Consider the following 22,079-nt stretch of genomic DNA (forward strand, 5'->3'; position numbering starts at 1 on the left):
CAAAGAAAGATTACTTATTTGTTTAATATGTTTAACGACCTTCGCTTTTTTTCAAGGGTACAAGCTTCCGACCGAATAAAAGCCACACAAAGAATTATATAAAAAAACAAAACGATAAAACACGACTCATGGGCAAGACGAAAAAAACATCCAAAACAACCTTACTACCAAAGATCCTAACAATAATCATCTTGAAATGTAATCGTGTCTTATCAGTTCGTTTCGTTTCGGATTTCTAGTTTTTCGTCCGGCATTCTACAAGACGCTTAACGACGTTTGTCGACTGTGGGTGTGTTTTTGCGAGACCTTTTTTGTGTATTTCTTGTCACAAGCGGCACCCAAAGTCAGTGAGTTTTGCAGAAGCAAAAATGCTTCGACCAGAAGACGTTACAACATTAAGCATCAACTAGTCACGTTTGGCTGTAGAAAGGATTTCAAAGAGCTGACTAAAGAAAAAAACAAACAGAGTCAAAACGAAAAGCTATCGCTTCGTTAATGATGTCTTCGCGCGCCTTACTCAATTCTATTTTCTTCTTCTGAGAAGTATAATTTTCATTTCCATCGTTCGTTACTAGAAAAGGGACAACGGAAAAACAGCTCCGATTCCAAGAATCAGAAAAGGCGGATTAGTGTCAGCTGAAGAAAATGCCTTTAAATTACAGGACTTGCAGGGCTGACCGTTCCTCATCAACCTACAACCGAATATAATCCACGATCGCCAGAGCAGCGACTGATCGGAGTGAGCCTATCTGTTGATTACCTTTTCCTTTGCAAATTGAAACGCATCTTTACTTACGTCAACATTGATCCCGGGAAAGGGAAAAATTTTCTTGCTCGGCTGCTGGCCCGGCGAGTAACGGTAGAACTCTCGCAAACCTCGGTAGAACTTTACGGAATATAGCGGGGAGTCATCCAGATCGTACAGACAGCGCAACGTTGCATGTTGTCCACGCCGTACTGCGGGAGGATCTACTACCAGCTGTACCGATCGGATAGCACCGAAACCGTAATCTGCAAAAGGAAGTGAAAATTAAATCAATTAAAACACAAATGTTTCATCATGTAAATTAATAAAAAAAGTGAAGTATTTTTGAAAGTTTAACCAAAATGTTTGTGTAATTTTATATTCACAGTACTTTTATATGCATTAGTGCAAAAAATGGATTCAAAAACAATTTAATCTTTTTTGCGTACTTGCAACAAGTGTTCATCATTACCATTAGTTTTACAACATATTTTACTTTATAGGTCACTTAAAGAATCTAAACATCCATTTTTTTATTTAATTCAAGTTTCCACAAGTTGCCACAATCGTTATTATAGCAAAACAAAATATTATACGCTCTTGAAACACAGTTTTTTTTATTCCCTTCCAGAATCCTCTCAGCCAAAGAAATTAATCGGCCTTCCGATGGAATGATAACATCAGTTTGATCCACCATTTCTTATGCGCTTAATCAACTGAGAAACAGCAACGCATTTTCCGACATATTCATTAGCAACTGAGGGCAAACCAACAAAAATAACTTCCAGAAGGGAACGAATACGCTACGTACAGAGGCGGAATAAAGCTACGAACGCGGAACAAACGAATGGAACCAGAAAAAGCCTACACATTTCCACTTGTGGATTAATGAAGAGCAAAGACTTTGTGGAAAAAGTGCTAAAATTAACTCTCCAAAGGAAAAGGTCCTTCACAGCAGTAAACGCAAACGAAACCGAATTTAGTCTTATTTTGTTGGTTTCTTTTTGTGATTCTCTTTGTGTTAACTTAATTAATTTAATGAAAATTAATGTTCCTCAAATAGGTCCCGATGGTATACTATGTCATGTCGAAAATAATGCGTCCAGTACTATCAAGGTCAGTGACAGTAATTAATACATCGTGGCTTAAGCCTGCAATCCAATTGCAATGCTGATACTTATTTGGAAATTTAGCTAAAGATGAGCTTTTGAAGACTGTTTCTAGCATTAAGTTGATGATGAAATTCATTTTCATTGATCTTTTCGAAGAAACTGGTTGCATAAACATTTTTTTTTCTTGAGAAATGAAAGTAAAACTAATTAAATTCACTCCTTATGAATCATCTGACAACTAAAGTTCGATTTTTTTGAATATGTTTGAATGTTCCCTCTGCAGCTTGATTTAATGTCTAGCATGTAGCATATTTTGTTAGGTTTAGCTTTACGTATTGTAAATTTCGCATTTAGCTTTATTGAAAATCTTAATTTTTACATAATTATTGAAGATATGAATATGAACTCACCTCGAAAGGTCAAAAACACAAAAAGAAAAACAACTCGCTCGATTTTCTCTCTTCAAAGCTCTTCAACTTCAACAAAACTTCAACAAAAGCATCTAGTCTCGCAATAGACTGTAGACAAAACAAAAACCATGAAAGAAGCCAACGAACTCAAAATTGGTGTGTGTCTCGCAGCTCGAAAGCATTTAGAGTAAAGCTAACATTTGCATCTGTTAAATGTACTTCGCACCCAGAAACCAATCGAAATGCTCGGCCATGCCAAAACTCCACCGGGTCCCAACTGTCACAACGCAGGCACACTTTGTTTTCCTCTACTGGAAAGGCCAAATTTGCACATCCATTTCTTTTAATGGTTCGACCTGCTGCGGAGAAGACTCTTTTCGATGGCCATCGTCAAATCGGAGTATAGAAATGCACAAATACCCGGGAACGAACCGAGCCTAGAAGCACCGTCAAACCTTTTTCTACGACGTCACGGTTCGATACTTCTTCCCATGGAGCGGCTCGATGATGGGATTGTAGAACGTGTGTTCTCCCGTTTCAAACGGAAGACGATAAATTTTCTTTTATTATCTGCTGTGGAATCTGTTTTAACGATATTTTTATGATAATTTCGCACATTCGCTTCGCCTTTCGTATCCGTTCGTTTTGGTAAAGGGTGCGCTTTAGTTTCGGCATCCTCCACGGTTGCATTCGATCTTGGGATTCTCGGCAATCGTACCCGGTACGAAAAGTTTCAGTACTTTTCTTAGTCGCTAACATTTTCCGAGCGAAGAATGTTTGTTGAGGTTTGCAAAGGTCCTTGAACAAGAGTCCCCGGTTTTAGCGAAGGAGCTACGCTTTTGAGAGGTCATGGCTACGATTTTCCACGAGCCTTCATTTTTATACACCGTGGGTAAGAATGTTTGTACTCGTTTAGCCCGTACACCGACTGGTGATCAAATCGATTGAGGACAAAATGGACCATCGCGCACGGGACCATTGAAGTCAAGCAGACAAAAAAGGAAAAACAAACACCTCGATCGAACGCAGCTAGCTGCTGTTTGCTTAATCGTTCGTGCCTTCGACGAAAATTGTGACGAGTGAATGGTTTCTCCAAGGCTTCCAATCCAAATTGTCCGACCCACTCGATCCGGTCTGGTTCGAGTGCTCGGTAATCACCGTTGCCGATGTTTGTTTTATAAATTTGAAAGCTACGGTATGCGAACGCAGTCCCTAGCTTTCTGATGCCCAACGGCTGAATGACCGAGACTTTCTAAATCAAACCCCGTCCAATCATTTTTAGCGAAGGAAAGGCAAGAAAATGAGAGGCGCGAGAAAGATAGCTCCACAGTCATTAGAATGCAACAAAAGCTAGCGAGAGAAGTATCAGCAAACCTCTAGGTGCAATTTGGTCCAGTGGACGTTAGTACGAAGTTGATCCTTTATTTGCATTTTATTGACACCAAGTTACAGTTCTCAAACTATTCGCCTGAAGTATCGTTGAGTTGCACAACATCGAATTTGTGTACTGCACAATAACTGAATGGCCATAAGTGGGGTAGTAAACTTGCCAAGTTCTCTGTAGTACCATGCTGAAAGGCATTATATAGCCTGTTGTATCAGAAATTGGAATGATTTTACGTAAAACAACGAAAGATAGAAGTTGTTGAGAAAATTGGTTAGTCTAAATCATATGAAAATAAATTTCTGCTCTATCGGATATAAATACGTTTTTCAAATATCATCCAACAGAACTTTAAATACCAGTTTTTAGCCTTTTTTGTGACCAAGGTTTTAAAATATAAATTTACCATACTCTGTTGATACAGCCAAATTTCAGTGCGCCTAAATATTCGAATTCTGAACCATTTTCCATTTTGCAGAGCCGGAGAAAATCTTCCTTTCTGCTTGCTGACTAGGGTAGCTTTGACCGACTCCCTAATGACCTAATTCCACAGTATCACAACAGGATTACGAAGAAACAGAAACAAGGATTAACGTCAAGTGGAATGGAGAGGTTTGTAAAAACCGAGTCGGTACGTTTGGGACGCTTTTCTCTTTTTTCGTTTTGTTTCTCCGAGCCGCTTTGGACTGCTGGGTGGCTGTCGACTTGGGCTGCATTTGTTCGGATTGTAAATGAACGAGCCTGACATCAAATGGACAGTCCGGCAAGGATCATCTGTCAGCCGACTCCCAACATCCGAGTAAGGAACGGCTGAAAGGCTTCTGATATAATCCTTCCTCAGTACTTGCTATCGAATGTTATTGTTGGAAAGTTAAACTCGTTCGTCTTTTGAAGACATTTTCTGTATTGTATTTGTTTTCAAAATTTTCAATAAATATATTTGTTCCAATCATTTAATGTTTTCCTCTGGCTATTTGTTGAACAACTTTTCCTTGAAGCAATAGCGCACGATGCTCTTCTTTATACAACTTTTCATATTTTATGTTCATATTCAAAATCGATAATCAACTAAATCTGTTTCCAAATCCACAATCATGTCCGCTTCTCGAGTTTACGATCGTGGTATTAAATATGCTATAAGAAGTTTTTGAAATTGTGTTTGTGTGGCAGGGACATAAAGTGGGATGCTCCGACAGTTCCGGAATGTAGGCCAAAAGCAGCATGTGTGATGTTTTCGAAGCAAAGCTAGCGAAATGGTTGTTTGAAACTGGCTAAAAGCTGGGATCAAACAAGGGAAAAAAACTTCCCCGTATCGCGGTGGGACAAATATGAACCCGTTAGAGCTGTAGCTTGGAGGATTTTCAACAGATCGGCGATTTGTGTTTGGCAAAAGGGAATGGGAAACTTCTCAAACCATTATATGGTAATAATAATAATAATAGCAATAATAATAATAAACCAACATGGCAAAACCGTGAATAAATTTGATGGCATCTAGATGTCATCATTCATTCTAATGGCTTCGAAAAGTGGTGAGCAATGGAAAATTCATTTTCTATGATGCTGGATACCAGAATAGCATCTTTTCGTGGAGCTGTTCCATTTTTGTATCTGCCCTGCGTTACGTGGTTGAGGGTGCATTCGAGCATTTCGAAGAATAAAAATCGAATTATTATAAAACGGTCGGAAAAATGGAAGAATCAGGTATACCTCGCAATCACTTAAGAGTTTTGTTACAATTAAGAGCGCTTTTGATGAAAAATAACTAACCATAAATTATCATAACTCTTTATAAGTAAATTTACTCTATTTTATTATGTTACATTGATTTCTTGTTTGACCATGAAAACTGCAAACAAAAGCATTTTCCAGTTAGCGTTTTTGTTTCATTTGTTTTTGGTTGTTATTACATGTAAATTTTGTTTACAGTTGTTTGTAAATGTTCTGTAAAATTTTCTAAAATTAATACTTCTTTTTCTATTAATAAACAATCACTTCTTCATTCTTAACAACCATTCAGTGAAACAACTGAAACGATCCACACATTCTGGCGATTGATTTTGTAACTATGGCAAAAAAAGAAGAGACACATCTTGTTTGTTTTGCGACCATCGGAATATTCCCATCAACTGTCAGCATCTAAACATTATCTTTCTGTATCGTTTTCGCTGTCAGCAGGTTGTAGTCGCATTTCGCCGATTCAAGACATTTTTCAAAACACTCCGCTGCCTAGCAAAACATCGCGTAATATCGCTATAAAATCAAGCGGCTTAAACGCGAAAACGAAACGTATTATTGTCTTACGTACACCGTGTGTGCGTGTGTTTGGGACAACGATTTATTGTTTGGCCATTTTTTCGACAAAACACCATTTTCCGCACCACCGTTGTGAGCTGATTTTATTTGCGAACTAAGATTAAACGCAACACATCCATGGTGCGAAGTGTATTACCCAACGGGAGGAACACTAAACGGGTGGGCCAGGATCAATAAAATACTAACCCAACGGAAGGGCGAAACAGGACAACGGCCGTTTCCTTTTTTGCCTGTTGTATTCGTTCTGTTAAAGAGTCGTAAAAAAGGATCAACAAACTTTTACGTTCACTGGCGTCACCGGGATCGGTGGTGTAAGGCTTCCTAAGCAAAACCAAAACATAAAATAAAACATTCACCATGGCGAGGAAACCGATCATCGTCGAAACGTCGTTGTTTTTTTGGCAGTGAGAAAATTGCAACTTTTACAAATAAATTGCCGGTAAGGGCTTTTCGTGGACGTGACAGGACTATAATCGGGATGTTCTGTGATCGGTTTCGTTTCCAGTATCGCTATGTATTGGGTGCCATACATGAATTCCTTAATGGAACAATCATGCACGCACTTGTTATCATTGAAATTCATTAGCAATTTTATTTGACCCTGAATTCACGCATGCAATTGCCCCATGAACGGTAATTGTTATTCTTTAGCATTTTAAATATATTTAAAGACAAAATTTCGTTTGCTCTGTTTCGTAAAATTGTAGAAAACTGTATCGAATAACATATGACTCCGAGTTAAGGGCTCTATTTGGCATACGGCAGTTGGAAAATCAAATTTGATAAGAAACGTTTTCTTCGTATTTAGATGGCATAATTTCTAACTTTAATGCGATGTAAGCAACTTTATCGAATGTATGCCAAAAAATTGCTCTTCATTTGGTTCGAATTTTGTGTGTGAAGCCTTTGTACCCTGTTCTTTGAATCCTTTGCTTTAAAGCTTCTTTTTCTTTCGTTAACCTTCCTGATAGGTCTTAAACGATCCTTATAATAAGCACTTATTATCCAAAGTCTCTACACTTTCTTTGTGGTATTGACATCTCTTATGTTTTAGGCTACCATTTATGGCATTTCCAGACTTAGCTTACCGATACAGATACCATCGTGTCACTCCGACTCTGTGGTAAAAAAGAATCCAACATGGCCATTTAAGTCTATGAAATTGAACAATCTTTTAAGGGTGCGGACTTCGATGTTCTGGGCACGATTTTCACCCGATCTCTCCAATTTCTTGGCAATTTCGCGGATGACATCGACATCATCGGACGTCCATCTGTGATGGTGACGAAGACAAATTACTTGCTTGCCGGAGCCTCTGACCGTGACAGAGCCCAACTCGGAAGCAGAGTATCAGTTGACGGCGACGATCTCGAGGTGGTAGAGGAGTTCTGCTACCTTCGTACGATCGTAACTTCGGACAACAACATGAGCAGCGAAATCCGAAGGCGCATTGTGCAGGGAAATCGTGCCTACTACGGGCTCCACAAACTCCTGTGATCCAGAAGGCTCCAGTAACACGAGTACGAGTCCTGGACTATGCTAACGGAGGACACCAATGCATTTGCAATTTTCGAACTACGAGAGCTATGGACTATATTTGTAGGTATGTGCAAACATAGCGTGTGGAGAAAGAGAATGAACCACGAGTTAGCTGCGCTGTTTGGCGGTGCAGATATCCTGACGGTTGTCAAAGTCTGAAGATAACAATGGCTGCTGGACTCATGCCCCACCAGGAAGTTGCTCGTCAGCAACCCGTTCCTCACAAGACGTAGAGGACCAAACAGCGAGCTCGTTTGGTGGATCAGGTGGAGTCGAACCTGTCGGAGATCAGATGCATCCGTGGATAGAGAACTGCAACCCTAGACCGAGTCATTTTTGGAATCAAGCAACTCAGGCAAAACAAAAAAGGGGAAAATATTGAAAGATATACCTTTATTATTAACATTAAATCAAATTCAGTAATATAAATAAACACAATTTTCAGAAAGGCACCTATATTTCAACAAAGCGTTTACGCATTGCATTGCAGAAAATGCAATGTGTGTCCTTTATCCGTCGAATACATGATATGCATGATTTGGTTCATATTCTTGATGCACTTGATAAATCGAAAACGATGAGTTTATTTATCTCGCTGCTTTTCATTACTATGCTCAAAATTTCACATCTACCCACAGCAACATGGAACGAGATCGACAAACAGATGCGTTTCAATGTAGCGACTTAATACTATTATGGAATCGTTTCGATGACGCCGGTGCCAAGCGCACGGTATACAAATTCCATCATCACATTTTGCCAGCCCAGTCGCACGGTATTGTCGCAAGCACAGCGCTTTCTAATGCTTCCTTGCACGGTGTAGCCACAAGCACATGGTGCTTTTTGATAATCTTACCAACGCCATTCCATTTACGTGATCAACCCGCTGTGCAAATGTTCGATTGTGGTTCGATTGTGTTCGCTATTATGCTTGCCCACAATGCTGTGTGAGAGAAGTGCATCTCGTTCAATGTTCTCGCTTCATAGCCACACAGCAACAATTGCACACGATCCAACGCTCACGAGCCGATGCATAATGGAGTTTCACATATAAATCCCTCATTGTTTCGATTGTTACACTGTTGGTTTCGATCATTTTCGTACCATCTACCAACATCAACAACCCTCGCACTTATGCGTTTTAAGCATGGGTTTGAACAAAGGAAATGAATGTTCACGGTGCGCCTCCCGGTGATTGTGATGTTTGGCGACCAAAATTATGCAAATGAAACAATACATTTTACAGTATAAAGATTGTTTCAACAATAGCCATTCCATTTCAAATACATTACAGCATACTCTGAAAATTGTTTTTTGTATATAATTTATTTTTACAGCTAAGGACTTGCTTTATCATTGAACATATTGTTTTTTTTAATACGTAATAATTTTTTTAACTAGGAAAGAATAAGTTTTGCTAACAACGAAGTTTAACAAACATTAATGTTGTAAATATTCAAATGTCAACAATGTTATTTAAACTATCACAATAAAGTGACACAATAAAGATTAATATTAGATTAGGAAAATTTGTTATCGGTTTATTGGCATTTTACACTTCAAGGATTTCGAGAATTATATTAAAAACGGATCCATTTGCACTAATTATACCGTTTTAAACCATTAAAAAAATGCCACAACATAGCGACAAGACTGATAACATTAATATTCTAAAACCGCAAACACAAATTTTCTCCTCCAATCGAGACATACCGTCAAGAAGAGTATTTCAACCAAATGACGACAAACGAGCATTGATGAAAACTTTTCCCAAGTAAGCTTAAAAATTGAAGGCTCAAAAGATAACCAAATCAATTATTAACTTTCTAAGGGTGAGACTAGGCCCGGAGCGAAAAGTAGGAGAAAAACAACAAAACAACAAAAAAGCTCAACCCAAAAGTAAAGCCAAAAACTTTCCCTTCCGATGACGATCAGCCGCACTGTCGGACAAGTGTTTGCGTGAAAATTAAACTGCTTCCTCGAAAACCAACCAGTGCCGGATCCCAAAGGACCGCTGGCCGATGGTAGACCCGGGATAGATGATTTTCCGACTGGATTAAAAACGCATCAAAAATTGAGATCGAAAAATTAGCCACCCGGGAATGCGGCGGCCGGAAAACTGATGGTCGTCGCGATTAAGCCGTCGGAATGGGACAACTTTTCGGGGAAGATAAATTTCAAAAAAGCTATCCCTAACTTCGAACCCATCATTTTGATGCTGCGTCGCAACCGTACATAAGGCAGACGCTAATGATCTCGTTCAACGGTCACTAACGGCCTGTAAGCTCATCCTTTCAAAAGGGTTGAGCTGCCGGCAACAGCATTGAAAGTTTGTGTTTTTTTTCTCTTTTCCGACTTTCTACGCGCTACTTCGTACAAGTAGAAAGAGGCTGGCTTTTGACCGAAAAACGCCAATACCCGTTACCGTTTCCAAAAATGAACTGTTTATTTCGATGACAAGGATTGCTTCGGTGGCTGCGTACATTAAAGTTGATGGTTATCGTCCGTAATTACCAAGATAACGGAGCGTACCAAATTGAACAGCTTGTGCTATGGTAAACCTCATCAGATGAAAGCTATCTGGTGGCGCAATCTAAATGGAAATCGGAACCCCATTCCTCAACGATAAGACTGTACTGGAGGAAACAATTGCGACTAAATTATCACTCAGATAGGATCACCTCGTGGGGGGGGAGTCGCGTTCCGGATCAGGAAAGGGTGAATCACCGACAAAAAGCAAATGATCGTTCGAAGCAATTGGCTTCCAATTGTCATGAAATCATTCACACACACACTTTTTGGGAAGAAAAAAGTCGTTGAAATAAAACTTTTATACATTATTGTAATGTCCTTTTCTTCATATATTTATAAAAATGTGTCAGGGTTTGTTATGCTACTTAAGACAAACGAAGAGACAGAACAGCTAAGTGCAGATTAAAGGCAAGTTGATAAAATACTACAAAACTATATCAGTTTGAATGAATATTACTCTGTAAAATTGGGCGGATAAACATTTAAAAAAATTCTAATTTTCCCATTTTCTGTTTTTTTAACGCATATTTTTATGTAATTTAAACAGCACCATAATACTTGTAGTAAAACTTTCGCTAAATAAACGTCTGGTAACTTAATACCTTAGTACGAGCAAAACGTAGAACACACAAACAACTCTTCCCCTTATCCTTTTACTGGAACCTCTTACTATTTCCGATGAGTTTTTCTAGCCACATTTCTTTGATCTATTTTCGATTATCACCACACCAAAAAGCACCACAAGCGAGTACAATGAGTTCTGGCAATAAAAGGGACAGAAATTCAATTTCAATCCACACCATTCGTTTGCTTCGGTAGAGATCCCTTGGGAAAGGTGCTACAGTACGGGATGAAACCATCTTACTATTGTCGAGATCTTCTTCCAGCTAGACTCATCTTCTACTAGAATTACACCTTCCATTGCTCCCTACATCGTAAGGTGGGTCTGCCAGGAAAAAAAACCTGAACCATCTTAGAAAGAACGAACGACTTCAACGAGCCACGCCTGCTAAGCCAACCATCCCACACTGGTTGGACCTGTCCTTTACCGACGTTCGCGTGACAAAATCTCATTATTTTCTCAGTGACTTCACCACCCTACCGTGCTACAGATTTAACGTCTTTCACTTGTCTTTCCACACGATTGCATCCTGCCCAGGACAGACAATGAAGGTGTATTGCGTCGACTTGCTTACGCTCCACCCGGTTCGCTGTAGTAGTGCACCGGCGTTTCGCCTAAACAGGGAAGGGCAATAGATTAATCTTTTTTGCACCTTCGGCGTGACAAACGGAACAGGCAAAACTGAGGCATTCGCGCTCTAACCTGCCGCCAACGCGTCACACGAGCTGCCAAGCGGAACCCAACACTAACCTGTGCGCTTATTCGTGCTACGCTAAGTGATTGAATCATGCGAAACTAATGGATTTCCATGGTGCGACCTCGTATTAACCGCGAGACACCACTTCCCAAAAGCCACTCCATCCGCAAAACGTCCTGTTGCACGGTACATAAAAACGGTTCACTGTTCGCGTAATGGATTTCCGATCGTGTTGCGACCGCACCTTTGCTGTAGTTGCAAAACATTTTGTACTGCAACAGCAAACACGCATCACGGTTTGCAACCCGTTTCTGGTGCTGCTTACCCCGGTTAAGCGGCAACTTTCGCCCACTTTCGCCCAACAAATTGTGTCCCCGTTTTTATAGCGCACCTTTAGTTTAGTTCCATTACAGAATACTTGGCGTGTCCGTGTGTGTGTCTGTGCATAGAGCGGGAAAAGAAAGAGAATAAATCATTTGCTAAAACATGACATCGTGGCATAAGCCACACGGGCCCAGGAAAGTCATGTCAGCCTCACACTATATTGGGAGTGCTAGTAAATAGATTGCCCGTTTTTCGTTCTATTCCTGATGGAACAAAGTCGAACAAACCCGAAATGACGTAACGCCAACGCGCCAAGTAGCTGCCATCCCAAACCATCACAGTTCCAAATCTGCCGGGGCAAATGAGCCATTTGGGGGACCCATTAGCTCCCCCATTTTGCCATCATGGTCATTTCGTGGCCACCGTTATGTCATAGTTAAGGTTGCCACAAGTAGGGGTGCCCTCCATTCCACTTCGGTATGTTTGCTGTCACGATCATGAAAAGATGGTTTGTATGGGGACATGGTCCTGGACGACAGCAGCAACAAAAACAGCAAAAACCTCTCACTACAATATATACGTTCTACGTCGCAAGTACGTAGAGCGTTCTATGCTGCCGTAGAGTTCTTGGGAAGCTGAAGAAATTTGTTTACCATCAACCCACCCGCCACTAGTGTCCTTCCAAATCACACACACACACACACACTCACTTTTGTCTCGAACTTTTCTAACCCCCGGCCCCAATGACGAGGTTCAGCATTGCATGGAACTGACGTACGATTATGAGCATAATCAAGTCTCCGAAGGTGGCGTTCAGCAGCAAAAAAAAAGGTTGAAGAACCACAGCATCGACACATGGCACTTTTTTTTGTAAATTGAAATCACTCCATGTAAGGAACGATAGTCCTGGTGTGGTACAGGACAAACTTCCAGGGCAAAAGGATTAAATAAAGTTCAAATTGTATAACGGTGTATTGTGTCAGGGGTACCCGTGTGGCACCATAAATAACACTGTTGACACAGATACATGCAGGCCACCGGTAAACAAGACGACCATCCTGTACAAACCCGAATAATGACAGGGTGTGCCCAGAAGGCAAAAGGTACTGAAAATGGGCGTGTGTGTGTGTGTGTGTATGCATGATGTGTGCATGATGTAACTTTTATGAGACCCGCGTTTTCTTTTTGGAAAGCATTTGAAAGCGAGCAGCGAAAACTCTTCTACCAGCACGATAAACATGTTCTCGAAACCGTGACCAATCCTTTCCTCGCCGGTTGCTGGAAAACCCTCTGCCGAACAAAAAATCCCACCTCAACCAGCAGATCCAAAACTTCCTCACGTGTTGTGGCTGTATGTCGGAACAAAACCAAACGAGAGAGAGAAAAAAAACTTCCCGGTAAATGGGTTTAAATATTTGCACTTCAGCCTGCCTGTGGGAACACACGCTATATCCTGCGACTGTTCGATGCTTTCTTCAACCGTTCTCGCGACCCATTTCTGTCACATCTCTCACACCACACGCTGGCAGAGCATTTCGACGGTCAAAAAAGGCAAACCTATCCTCAAACCTTTTTCCCAGTGTTTGGGGCGCGCTTTGGATTTTGAAATGCTTGCACTGAAATCAACATCCACAAAACGAACGGCATTCGTCAGATGACACTTGATATAACTTTTGCGTGTTGTTGCCTTGCCGTATGCTGCGTCTCTCTCCCACTGTTTGGAACCGAAATGGACCGAGATGACAACCCACCATCACAGACCGGTGTGATGTGCTGGAGAATATAAAGCCACTATTTTTCCCATGCTTACGGAGCCAAAAACGGTGCCATCTTCATACCCGCAACGTGTGTTTCCTGTATCTTTACCCTACTGCAGCACCGGCCAAACTTGTCTCCGTTGTGTCCAAAATGGCAAACCGAAACGGACGGTTCATATCCACAAGCAGCCGGGGGTTTGAAGTGCCTAAGCATTTCGCGTTACCATGAAACGGAACCAAGAGGGCATTAGATGCATGCAGCATGAAGTATCTCAAGTGCCGTATTACAGCCGACGATAAACGGAGACAGATTTCCGTAACGCGTTCTACCCTCCTTTTCCCTATCCCTGCCGTACTCACATTCCACCGAATTCAGTTGGGTGCGAATGAAACTGTTTACGAACGGCAAACGACGACTGAAGCATGTTCGTCAAATGTTTGTCGGCCCGTAGCACACCCGTTTGCTACAGGCAGAACTCTTCTACGGCCAAGCCAACGCTAACGGCTCCATCCACCAGCCCCGTATTCGTAATGTATCAGGATACATGGGACGGTAACGTAAAGCTGATCCTCTCCACAACCAACATCAGCAGCGATGGTTGAAACGATGTAAAGAGTTAAAATTTAAGTATGTTTACATTTTACTCAAAATATGTGTGCATACATTTAATTTGTTGTACGACGAATTGCGACAACGTAAGACGACATACGCCTGAAGTAGGTACTGTCGAGCCTAGTGATGTACGTAAAACCTTACGCCGGCAGTTGCATGTCTGTTGACACCGGTCTCATACGGTTTAACAACATGCTCTAGGTTAAAGTAACCCTCATTCATGGGAGGTATGTCGAGCTTGTCCTATCCATTTGTAGCGACTCGTTATCTTCAAGTTATTTTTTTTCACTGATAGTTTTTGCTTCGTCCCATTTCATTTTATGCAGGAAAGCACCGTAACAACTAGAATAAACCGTAATAGATTTTTAATGGTACTTTACATTAGCGACTCGGAAAAGCATTAAGCTTTTCCACGAACCATCTATCATTGCTTTTCAAAACCTGTTCCATACTGATATTGACTATTATTTGGTTCAGTGACGTTGTTAATCGAATTCTTTTATCCTAATGGCTTTTAATTTTCGCATGAAACTTTATGTAATTATAATTCTCAGAAATCTTGGTATAGTTTTCAATAGAAGTTTTTTTATCATCAAGCTGTGCAGATTAAAATGAAATTAATTTTTTAATGGAACTGTGATTGATTTTTCAAATCAAGTTATTAACATGTCAACAACTTTTAGTATAAAATATTCTAAACATTAAAAAAATTCAAAAATGCAAAAAAGCCCTTCATCCCCTAATCCGTTTGGCAAAATGACATGAGAAGAAATTTTTTGACGTGAGCAAAACCGCGATCTTTCATTGGGTGCTAATGACATGCTAATGATTAACATGTTTCACGATCTGTGAAGAAAATTACTTAAGAGGACTACGTTAGCTCAATGAAGTTTGTCTTTACTCCTAGGGTTAGCACATGGTTGGGAATGTTAATGTGAATAAATGATGGTTATAATAATCATTTTAGAGCTATTCTTTTATTTTAGGACCAAAACTATGGATTTGTATTTACAAACGAGAAATACTATATTAAATTGTAAGAATTTTGATGATTAATTAAGCAAAAGTAAAAGTCTTAATAAAACAAGAAACACATGTACTTTTAGTACAAACACATTTTTTATGTCATTTATTTATAATTTGATGATTCGTGTGAAGGATAAACACTCGCTACGTTCCACAACATTCCACACACAAGCGCAAAATCAGCAATCCCAGCTAATAGAATTAATCAACCCGTTCAAAACAATTTGTACATCCCAACATAATCCATCAGCGTGCCAATGTTTTCTGCCCCGTTTTGCAAACTCCAGCATCATGCCAGATGGAAAGAGAAAACACGAGAAAAGCAACCGGAAAAATGACAACAATCCGGAGAGTTTTCGACGTTCACTATCCTCCTCCTATTGCATGTTTTTCACGATACAGCATTTCGGTAGATACAGTGCATCGTATGTCCATCCAGCGCTCGGTTGAAACGATGAGACGACGAGACGTGTGCCCACTTGTAGATGTCCACTTCAATCTGGGGCTACTCTGCACGGACAGCGTTTATCCGAGCGAATAAGAGTGCAGAGCGGATGAGCGGGTGAGTTGTACGTATCTATCGATGGAAATGCCGCAATCGGGGAAATAAACATGTTTTCCCAACTTCATTCAACATCGTTGCATTCGGGTCGGTGAAACCCTGCAAACATATCGTACACCGACGGACATTTTTTCTGGAGGTTAAACCTGCAAGAAAAAATCCCCCGAGTAACATGAACGAGCCTGTGTTTTTTTCCCTCATTTCATTGGAAACGCAACTGGGGGTATTGATAAAAACGAACTGATGTAATTTCCCAACTTCATGTCTCTTTAGCTGCTGGTGTTGTGTAGGATTACGAAAAGGCTGAGCCACATGAGAGTAGTTCTGGTCCCGGTATGATTCTTGTTACGGCTCTAGGGCAAACATGTTTATCTAGCTTCAACATTCTTCGTGCAGCGAACCGAACCCAACGCCGGTTAGAACCAATCGACATGGTTTCATCGAGACATACACATTACCCTGTACATGAATAAATTATGTCGCCGACGTACAGGCGAAAGTTTTCTAACAAATGTATTTACTATAAACCAATACGTAGTAGTGAGATATTTTCTAAACCACTACTTTACTAATCTATCGGATATTTGGACAGATTTCTTATCGTTCAATTCGATCAATATTCATTCCAAACGCATCCAATTGTATTTGAACAACATGTTTGTACCGCCTGACTAAATTATACAAATGTTTTTGTTAGGTTATCAAGGTCTATTTCAAAGACAATGCAAGATATTTTGTATGGTAATCGTAATTTATGCATTAACGTCATGAGTTAGATTTATTACCAGCTGTCATTTATGCTCACATCTTTAAATAGCAAACGAAATAACCGAGATACTTGAAGGCACTGCAGAAAATAATTGTGGTCTTTGGCAAACATCAAACCGTAGGACGATTATGTTCTAGTAAGTAAATTGATTCCCTTATTAATTCGACTGATGTGCCTATTTGTATAATTGAATTTTGAGACAAGTAGTATAAGTATTGTCGAGTAATGTCTCCGGCAGAAATGTAATGTCCCAATTAGTCAAGCTCTCCCATAGCTTAAGAGTTGAGAATTTGCTAAAAACATAATACTCGTCAATATTGTAAGACACGGTAGACAATGTATTGTAATGTAATTAATTTCAGGTATAATTTAAGCGGCTTCTCTCTCTCTTCTTGGCTTTTAACGACCTTACAGGTCACGCCGGCCATTTCTGGCTTACTAGACTTATTTTTACCTCGTACCCGGATAGTCAGTCCTTGCTACGGGGGAACGGTCCGGATGGGATTTGAACCCGGTCCGGCCGTATGGACTGGCGCCGTTTATCACATGCACCATCGGGCCGCCCCTTTAAGCGGCTTAGAATTGGTTAAAAACCATATTCCAAAGCCAAATGTCTTTTTGTTCGATATTTCTTAGGCCTCTAACGTGTATTTTACTGTGTAACTTTCAGTTGAGGGAAATTTTTTTGTCATCAAATATTTTCTTGGCGAAAGCACTGATACTTATAATGCAATACATCAATTATTTTAAGTAAAAATATAGAAATCCAATGATGTAACATGATTTGCAAGTGTTGTATTAAATTTAAAACTTATCAAAATTTTCCATTAGACCGCACCGAAAGTCTTCTTCGAGGAATGCTATCCTTCTTGATTAAAGCATTGCCAACAGTAACATTCCACCCGTGATGGCACTCTATTACTGCCAAGGTCAAGTGCCCCTGCTCCTCTATCGTTTCCGCTCAATCCCACAGTTCTTTAAAAGGCTAAGTAAGGATTGTACGTTGTGGTTAAAAAATTGCCCCCGCACACGAAAAACTATTCCGACCGGAGCGCCAAATGCCGAGGAAAACTTTGAAATTTAAATGAGAAATTGAGCCACTCAACGAACGAAGCGATATTCCCACCGAGTGGTCCACACGCAAGCAGTCTTCGAGTTCCGAGTTAATTAAATTAAAGCTGGTGCCGGCGCCGTCGCCACCACCACCAGCACCATCACCACCCCCTTCTGGCACTGTAGGGTGTAAGGGGGTGTGGTGTTGCTTTTAGTGTCAGTTTTGCACCAACGCCAGAAGTGCTGGAAGCTGTTCGAGTCAGTTTCCATCCTTCAACTCCCCCCGGGGCAAAAAAGCATGCAGTCGAAAAATAAAACAAACAAAAAAAAATCTCAGACAACGTAAAGCATTTTCCTTCCCCCATTGTGACCACGAAAACCCATCTACCAGGCCCATATCCGCTGTCCCTAGGCACGGAAACTTTCTCACAAAACTTTCCTCCTGCCAATTTGAGGTCTTCGTTTTCTCTGTATGTGTGTGTGTGTGTGTTTTTTGCTACAAAACGTCTTACAGATAAGAAGCATTTCACGGAACCATCAACCATCACTGCCGTGCAAATATTCGTCCGACATCTTTTGGCATCTTTCGACTCGTTTTAACGACAATTGTCTCCACAAACGGATCTGAAAGCTCATTTTCCCTTCACAAATCAAGCAACCACACCGGTTTCTGTCGGCTTCCAGCAGCTCATCATCGCCACCGATCACAAGTTCGCGAGTAAGCGACTGTCCTTTGGTGCACGATAAAGAAATTGAAAACTTTTCCTATTTCCTGTGCCGCCCGTTGCTTTTAATGTCATTATTCTCGCGCAACCGCGTAGTCCTTTCGGTTGCGCCGCTCCGTCATTTCGTGGAGGTGTTGTTTTGCGTCGTCGGGTTTTTCGCGCGAGTGAACAAAGATGAAGAATCCATGCAGATTGTTTTGGGCGGGAAGGGAGGGAAGGGCGAGGGGTTCAAAGGGAGGTAACCGCTACTCCCGAGGCTCGTCTCACCAAAAACTTCACTGAGCACCGATGAGATGTAAAAGCCAATCTCTGTTTTCATAATTTTTATCATTTTATTCCCATTGGAATGCCATCGGAATGCCGGTGCCTTAGCGGAGGTTACCGTGCGAGGTAGTCAGCTAATGGAAATGGGACGGGAACACAATGAAACGTAAACAAGCAGCGAAACTCGAAATGAGCACGCTAAACAAACATTTGCAACCGAATGGGACAGGATTTTCACCGGATGGCGTGTGGGTTTTTGGGTGCAAATGAAAATGATTAAAAATCCTCATCGTTTGGTTTTCTGTTTTTTTACGTTTTCTCTCCGTAGCAAAAAAAAGCAAAATTCTTATTCAGGACTCAGAAGTCATATAGGCACGGCACTGTGATGCACGGTGTAGAATTTGTCCGGGAATTAGCACCAGACACTGAAAAGGAATATTTTCGACACTTATTTGTTGCACGGCTTCTCACACCCAATTCACAACACCATTTTTCCCACCCACCTGGAAGACTTATTTAAAAGATTTTACATTTTGTGATGGCAACAGCAACACCTCATCGTCTTCCTTCCTTCCGGCACCGGGAAGCGTAGCAAATAATTTTAATTAGCTACCGACAAGCGCGGCATATCTTGGCCGGAACGGCAGCTGCAGTAAACTCCATATTCCGACTCGATTCCGAGCGCGAATGAAACCGAGAAAGACTTGTCGTTTACAGTGCCACTTCAGCCCAAATTGCCAACAGTCGAAATGGTTTGTATTCTTTACTTTATTAATTTTAAGGCTCCATTCTTAGGCATCCAATGGAGGAAATGAGATTGGCACTATAATATCCTGCAGTTGATTAGATGGGTTTAGATGAAATTAAGTGGAAAACGATTTGGATGCTCAACTGGGCTGCCATATCTTTGCTTGCGATATTGCACTCTTTTGCTCTGTCTCTCGGTCTCTCTTGCTCTTTCGTTGATGAAAGTTGTACAAATTTAATTTAGCTTTAATCTTCCATTTTGACTATAACACCTTTACCCTATTGTTTCCATTTTTTCCACATTTTGGGTAACAAATGTAATGTCTTGTTTATACCTGGTATTGAATGATCCTAAACTTGCTGTAGGTCAATAATCCTTTAACGGAGAGAAATCTGACAAATTTAACTGAAGGAAAAGAAACTGTCAAACACTTTCTGTAATAAAAAAAGGCTTCATAATTTGAAACACAAAGGACATAAAGGTAACAGCTATTTAATAGGACGACAGTTTCTTCTCCATAAACCAGTAAATATCATTTGCTTCATCATTAAATTCTAGAATTTATGTTTATTTTACATATTAGTTAACAAAATAAACACATCCCGTTTCCTTTTCAATGAAACAAGGATTTAAATGAAACAAACAGACAAAATGTCTTGGAAATAATAATTACTGATTTATTATTTCCGAGATGTTACGTCTCTTACATGGGAAAAGGTACAAAAGATTAAATGATTTCAATTCAATGAATTACGCGGAAATCAAAGTTATAGTGAAATCATAAAGCAAATATCAAGAATAATTAAAATTACACAGAATACCTCTACATGTTTCAAAATAATTAAAAAATAATAATACAAAAAATTTGATGTAAACTCTCTCTCTCTCTCTCTCTCTCTCTCTCTTGTTGGCTTTTTAACGACCTCTAAGGTCACGCCGGCCCGCCCGAATGGACAAAAGTTCTGAGCAAACAGGCCAAGCGACGGGCACGGAGGAAGCAGCGGAAGCAGGAAGCAGCGGCGCTTGACGTGAACCAGCAGCACCAGCGGCAGCAGCCGGAGCATCAGCAACAACCAAAACAACCGAAGCAGCGCGCGCATCGCGTCCCAGATGCGTTGGAGTTGGAAACAACGAACAACACAACACAGGACGAGATGATGCGCATCCTCAAGGAAAAGCTGGGGGATGATCGGCATAAAGTGGAGCGTGTAAGGATGAATTTCCAGGGGAATATTCTTCTGGAATTGTCCTGCAAGAGCCACGACGAGACGCTTGAGATGTGGCGGAAAGTGTCCGAAGCACTGGAGGGCAAAGCGGAAGCCCGACCACGGACCCCCACAACTCGCCTCACCTGCACGAACATTCCACCAAGCTGCACCAACGAGGAAATTGCAACGGACCTAAGCACAGCCCTGGGAGTTACGATCTACGCGGACCAGATCAGTACCGTTAAATCCAATTACGGAACGCTGGTCGCATTTTTCGGATGCCCAGAGGTGGCAGTAACGGACGACGTGCTACTAAAACAGCATGTTGTTGGATTCAGCCAGTGCTGCCGGTTCAAGAAGGTTGAGGTGAAGCGCCAATGCTATCGGTGCTACGAGTTTGGCCACATTGCCACTCACTGCCGTGGGAAGGATCGGTCAAGCAAGTGTCATCGATGTGCGGAGACTAAGCACCCAGGACCGTGCACCAAGGAACGGAAGTGCCTCGTCTGCAAGGGCCCGGAAGCAATCGGGCACTCGTTCGGACAGCGCAACTGCCGCCAAGTAGGAGAAGGGGTAAAAAACCGGCCTCGTCATGATTAATGTCCTTCAACAGAACCTTAATCACAGCCAGCTGGCCCAGGACATGCTGATGCAGACTGCTCGGAACGAAGGCTGCGACATAGTGTTGATCGCCGATCCATACCGGATTCCGGAGAACAACGGTAACTGGGTCGCGGATCCGACGGGCAGAGTTGCAGCAGTATCGACAGGAAGATACCCTATCCAACGCATAATCGAGAATCGGCGGGATTACTTCGTCGTGGTCGAAATGCGCGGTATCGTTTTCTGCTCCGTGTATCTACCTCCTGTGGGGTCCGATTTGTCAGTGGAGGATTATCGACGCAAATGGACCGAAATTGCGTCGGTGATTCCGCGGAATCGGGACACCGTGATCGGCGGGGACGTCAACGCCTGGTCAGGAGCGTGGGGGATGGAACGCAGACACAACGATGGAGAACGAGTTCATAGGGGAGCAGTGGTGATGGATGCTATGGCATCACTTGAGCTAGTCTTGTTGAACCGGGGCAACCGGCCAACCTGGAGCAACAACAGTGGCCGTAGTTCCATTATCGACGTTTCCTTCTGCAGCTCGTCTCTTCTGGGGGAAAATAACTGGCGCGTCTGCGACGAAAATCCAAGTGACCACAATACCATCAAGTTTGCGGTCGGGAGGACGACGACGCAGCGTAACCTGGGACACAGTGCACAGCAGGCTTCGGAGAGCAGATGGGCAACCCGGTATTTCAACAAGGACTTGTTCGTTGAAATTTTGGGGTCACTGGACATCTACAACCGCACCCTCTTGGCGGACGAGTTGACGCAGGCAATGTCAACTGCCTGCGACGCGACGATGCCGAGATTGCCAGCAGCACGGGGAGGACGACGATCGGTGTACTGGTGGAATAACGAGATTTCCCAGTTACGTCGCACTTACATCGGGATGCGGAGAAGACTCAGGCGAGCCCGAACGGAAGAGCAGCGACAGGATCGGCGTCCGGCGTACACAGCAGCGAGAGCAGCACTGGAGCAAGCGGTCAAGCGGAGCAAGAAGGAGCAGGGCGATCAACTTCCGGAACAGCTGGGGCCTCACGGATTCGGGCCAGGCTACAAAA

At 41.8% G+C, this 22,079-nt stretch overlaps 1 protein-coding gene across 1 annotated transcript in view; it reads right to left on the reverse strand.

Annotated features, from left to right (window-relative positions):
* Positions 1-22,079, reverse strand: part of LOC125760814 (uncharacterized) — a 172,440-nt gene that overhangs the window by 81,493 nt on the left and 68,868 nt on the right. Inside the window, exon 3 of the mRNA XM_049421334.1 lies at positions 797-1,011. Within this exon, the coding sequence (XP_049277291.1) occupies positions 797-1,011 (215 nt within the window). The remainder of the gene's footprint in view (positions 1-796; positions 1,012-22,079) is intronic.

Source organism: Anopheles funestus, chromosome 2RL (genome assembly GCF_943734845.2).
Source record: "Anopheles funestus chromosome 2RL, idAnoFuneDA-416_04, whole genome shotgun sequence".
In the NCBI taxonomy this organism is placed as follows: Eukaryota; Metazoa; Arthropoda; class Insecta; order Diptera; family Culicidae; genus Anopheles; species Anopheles funestus.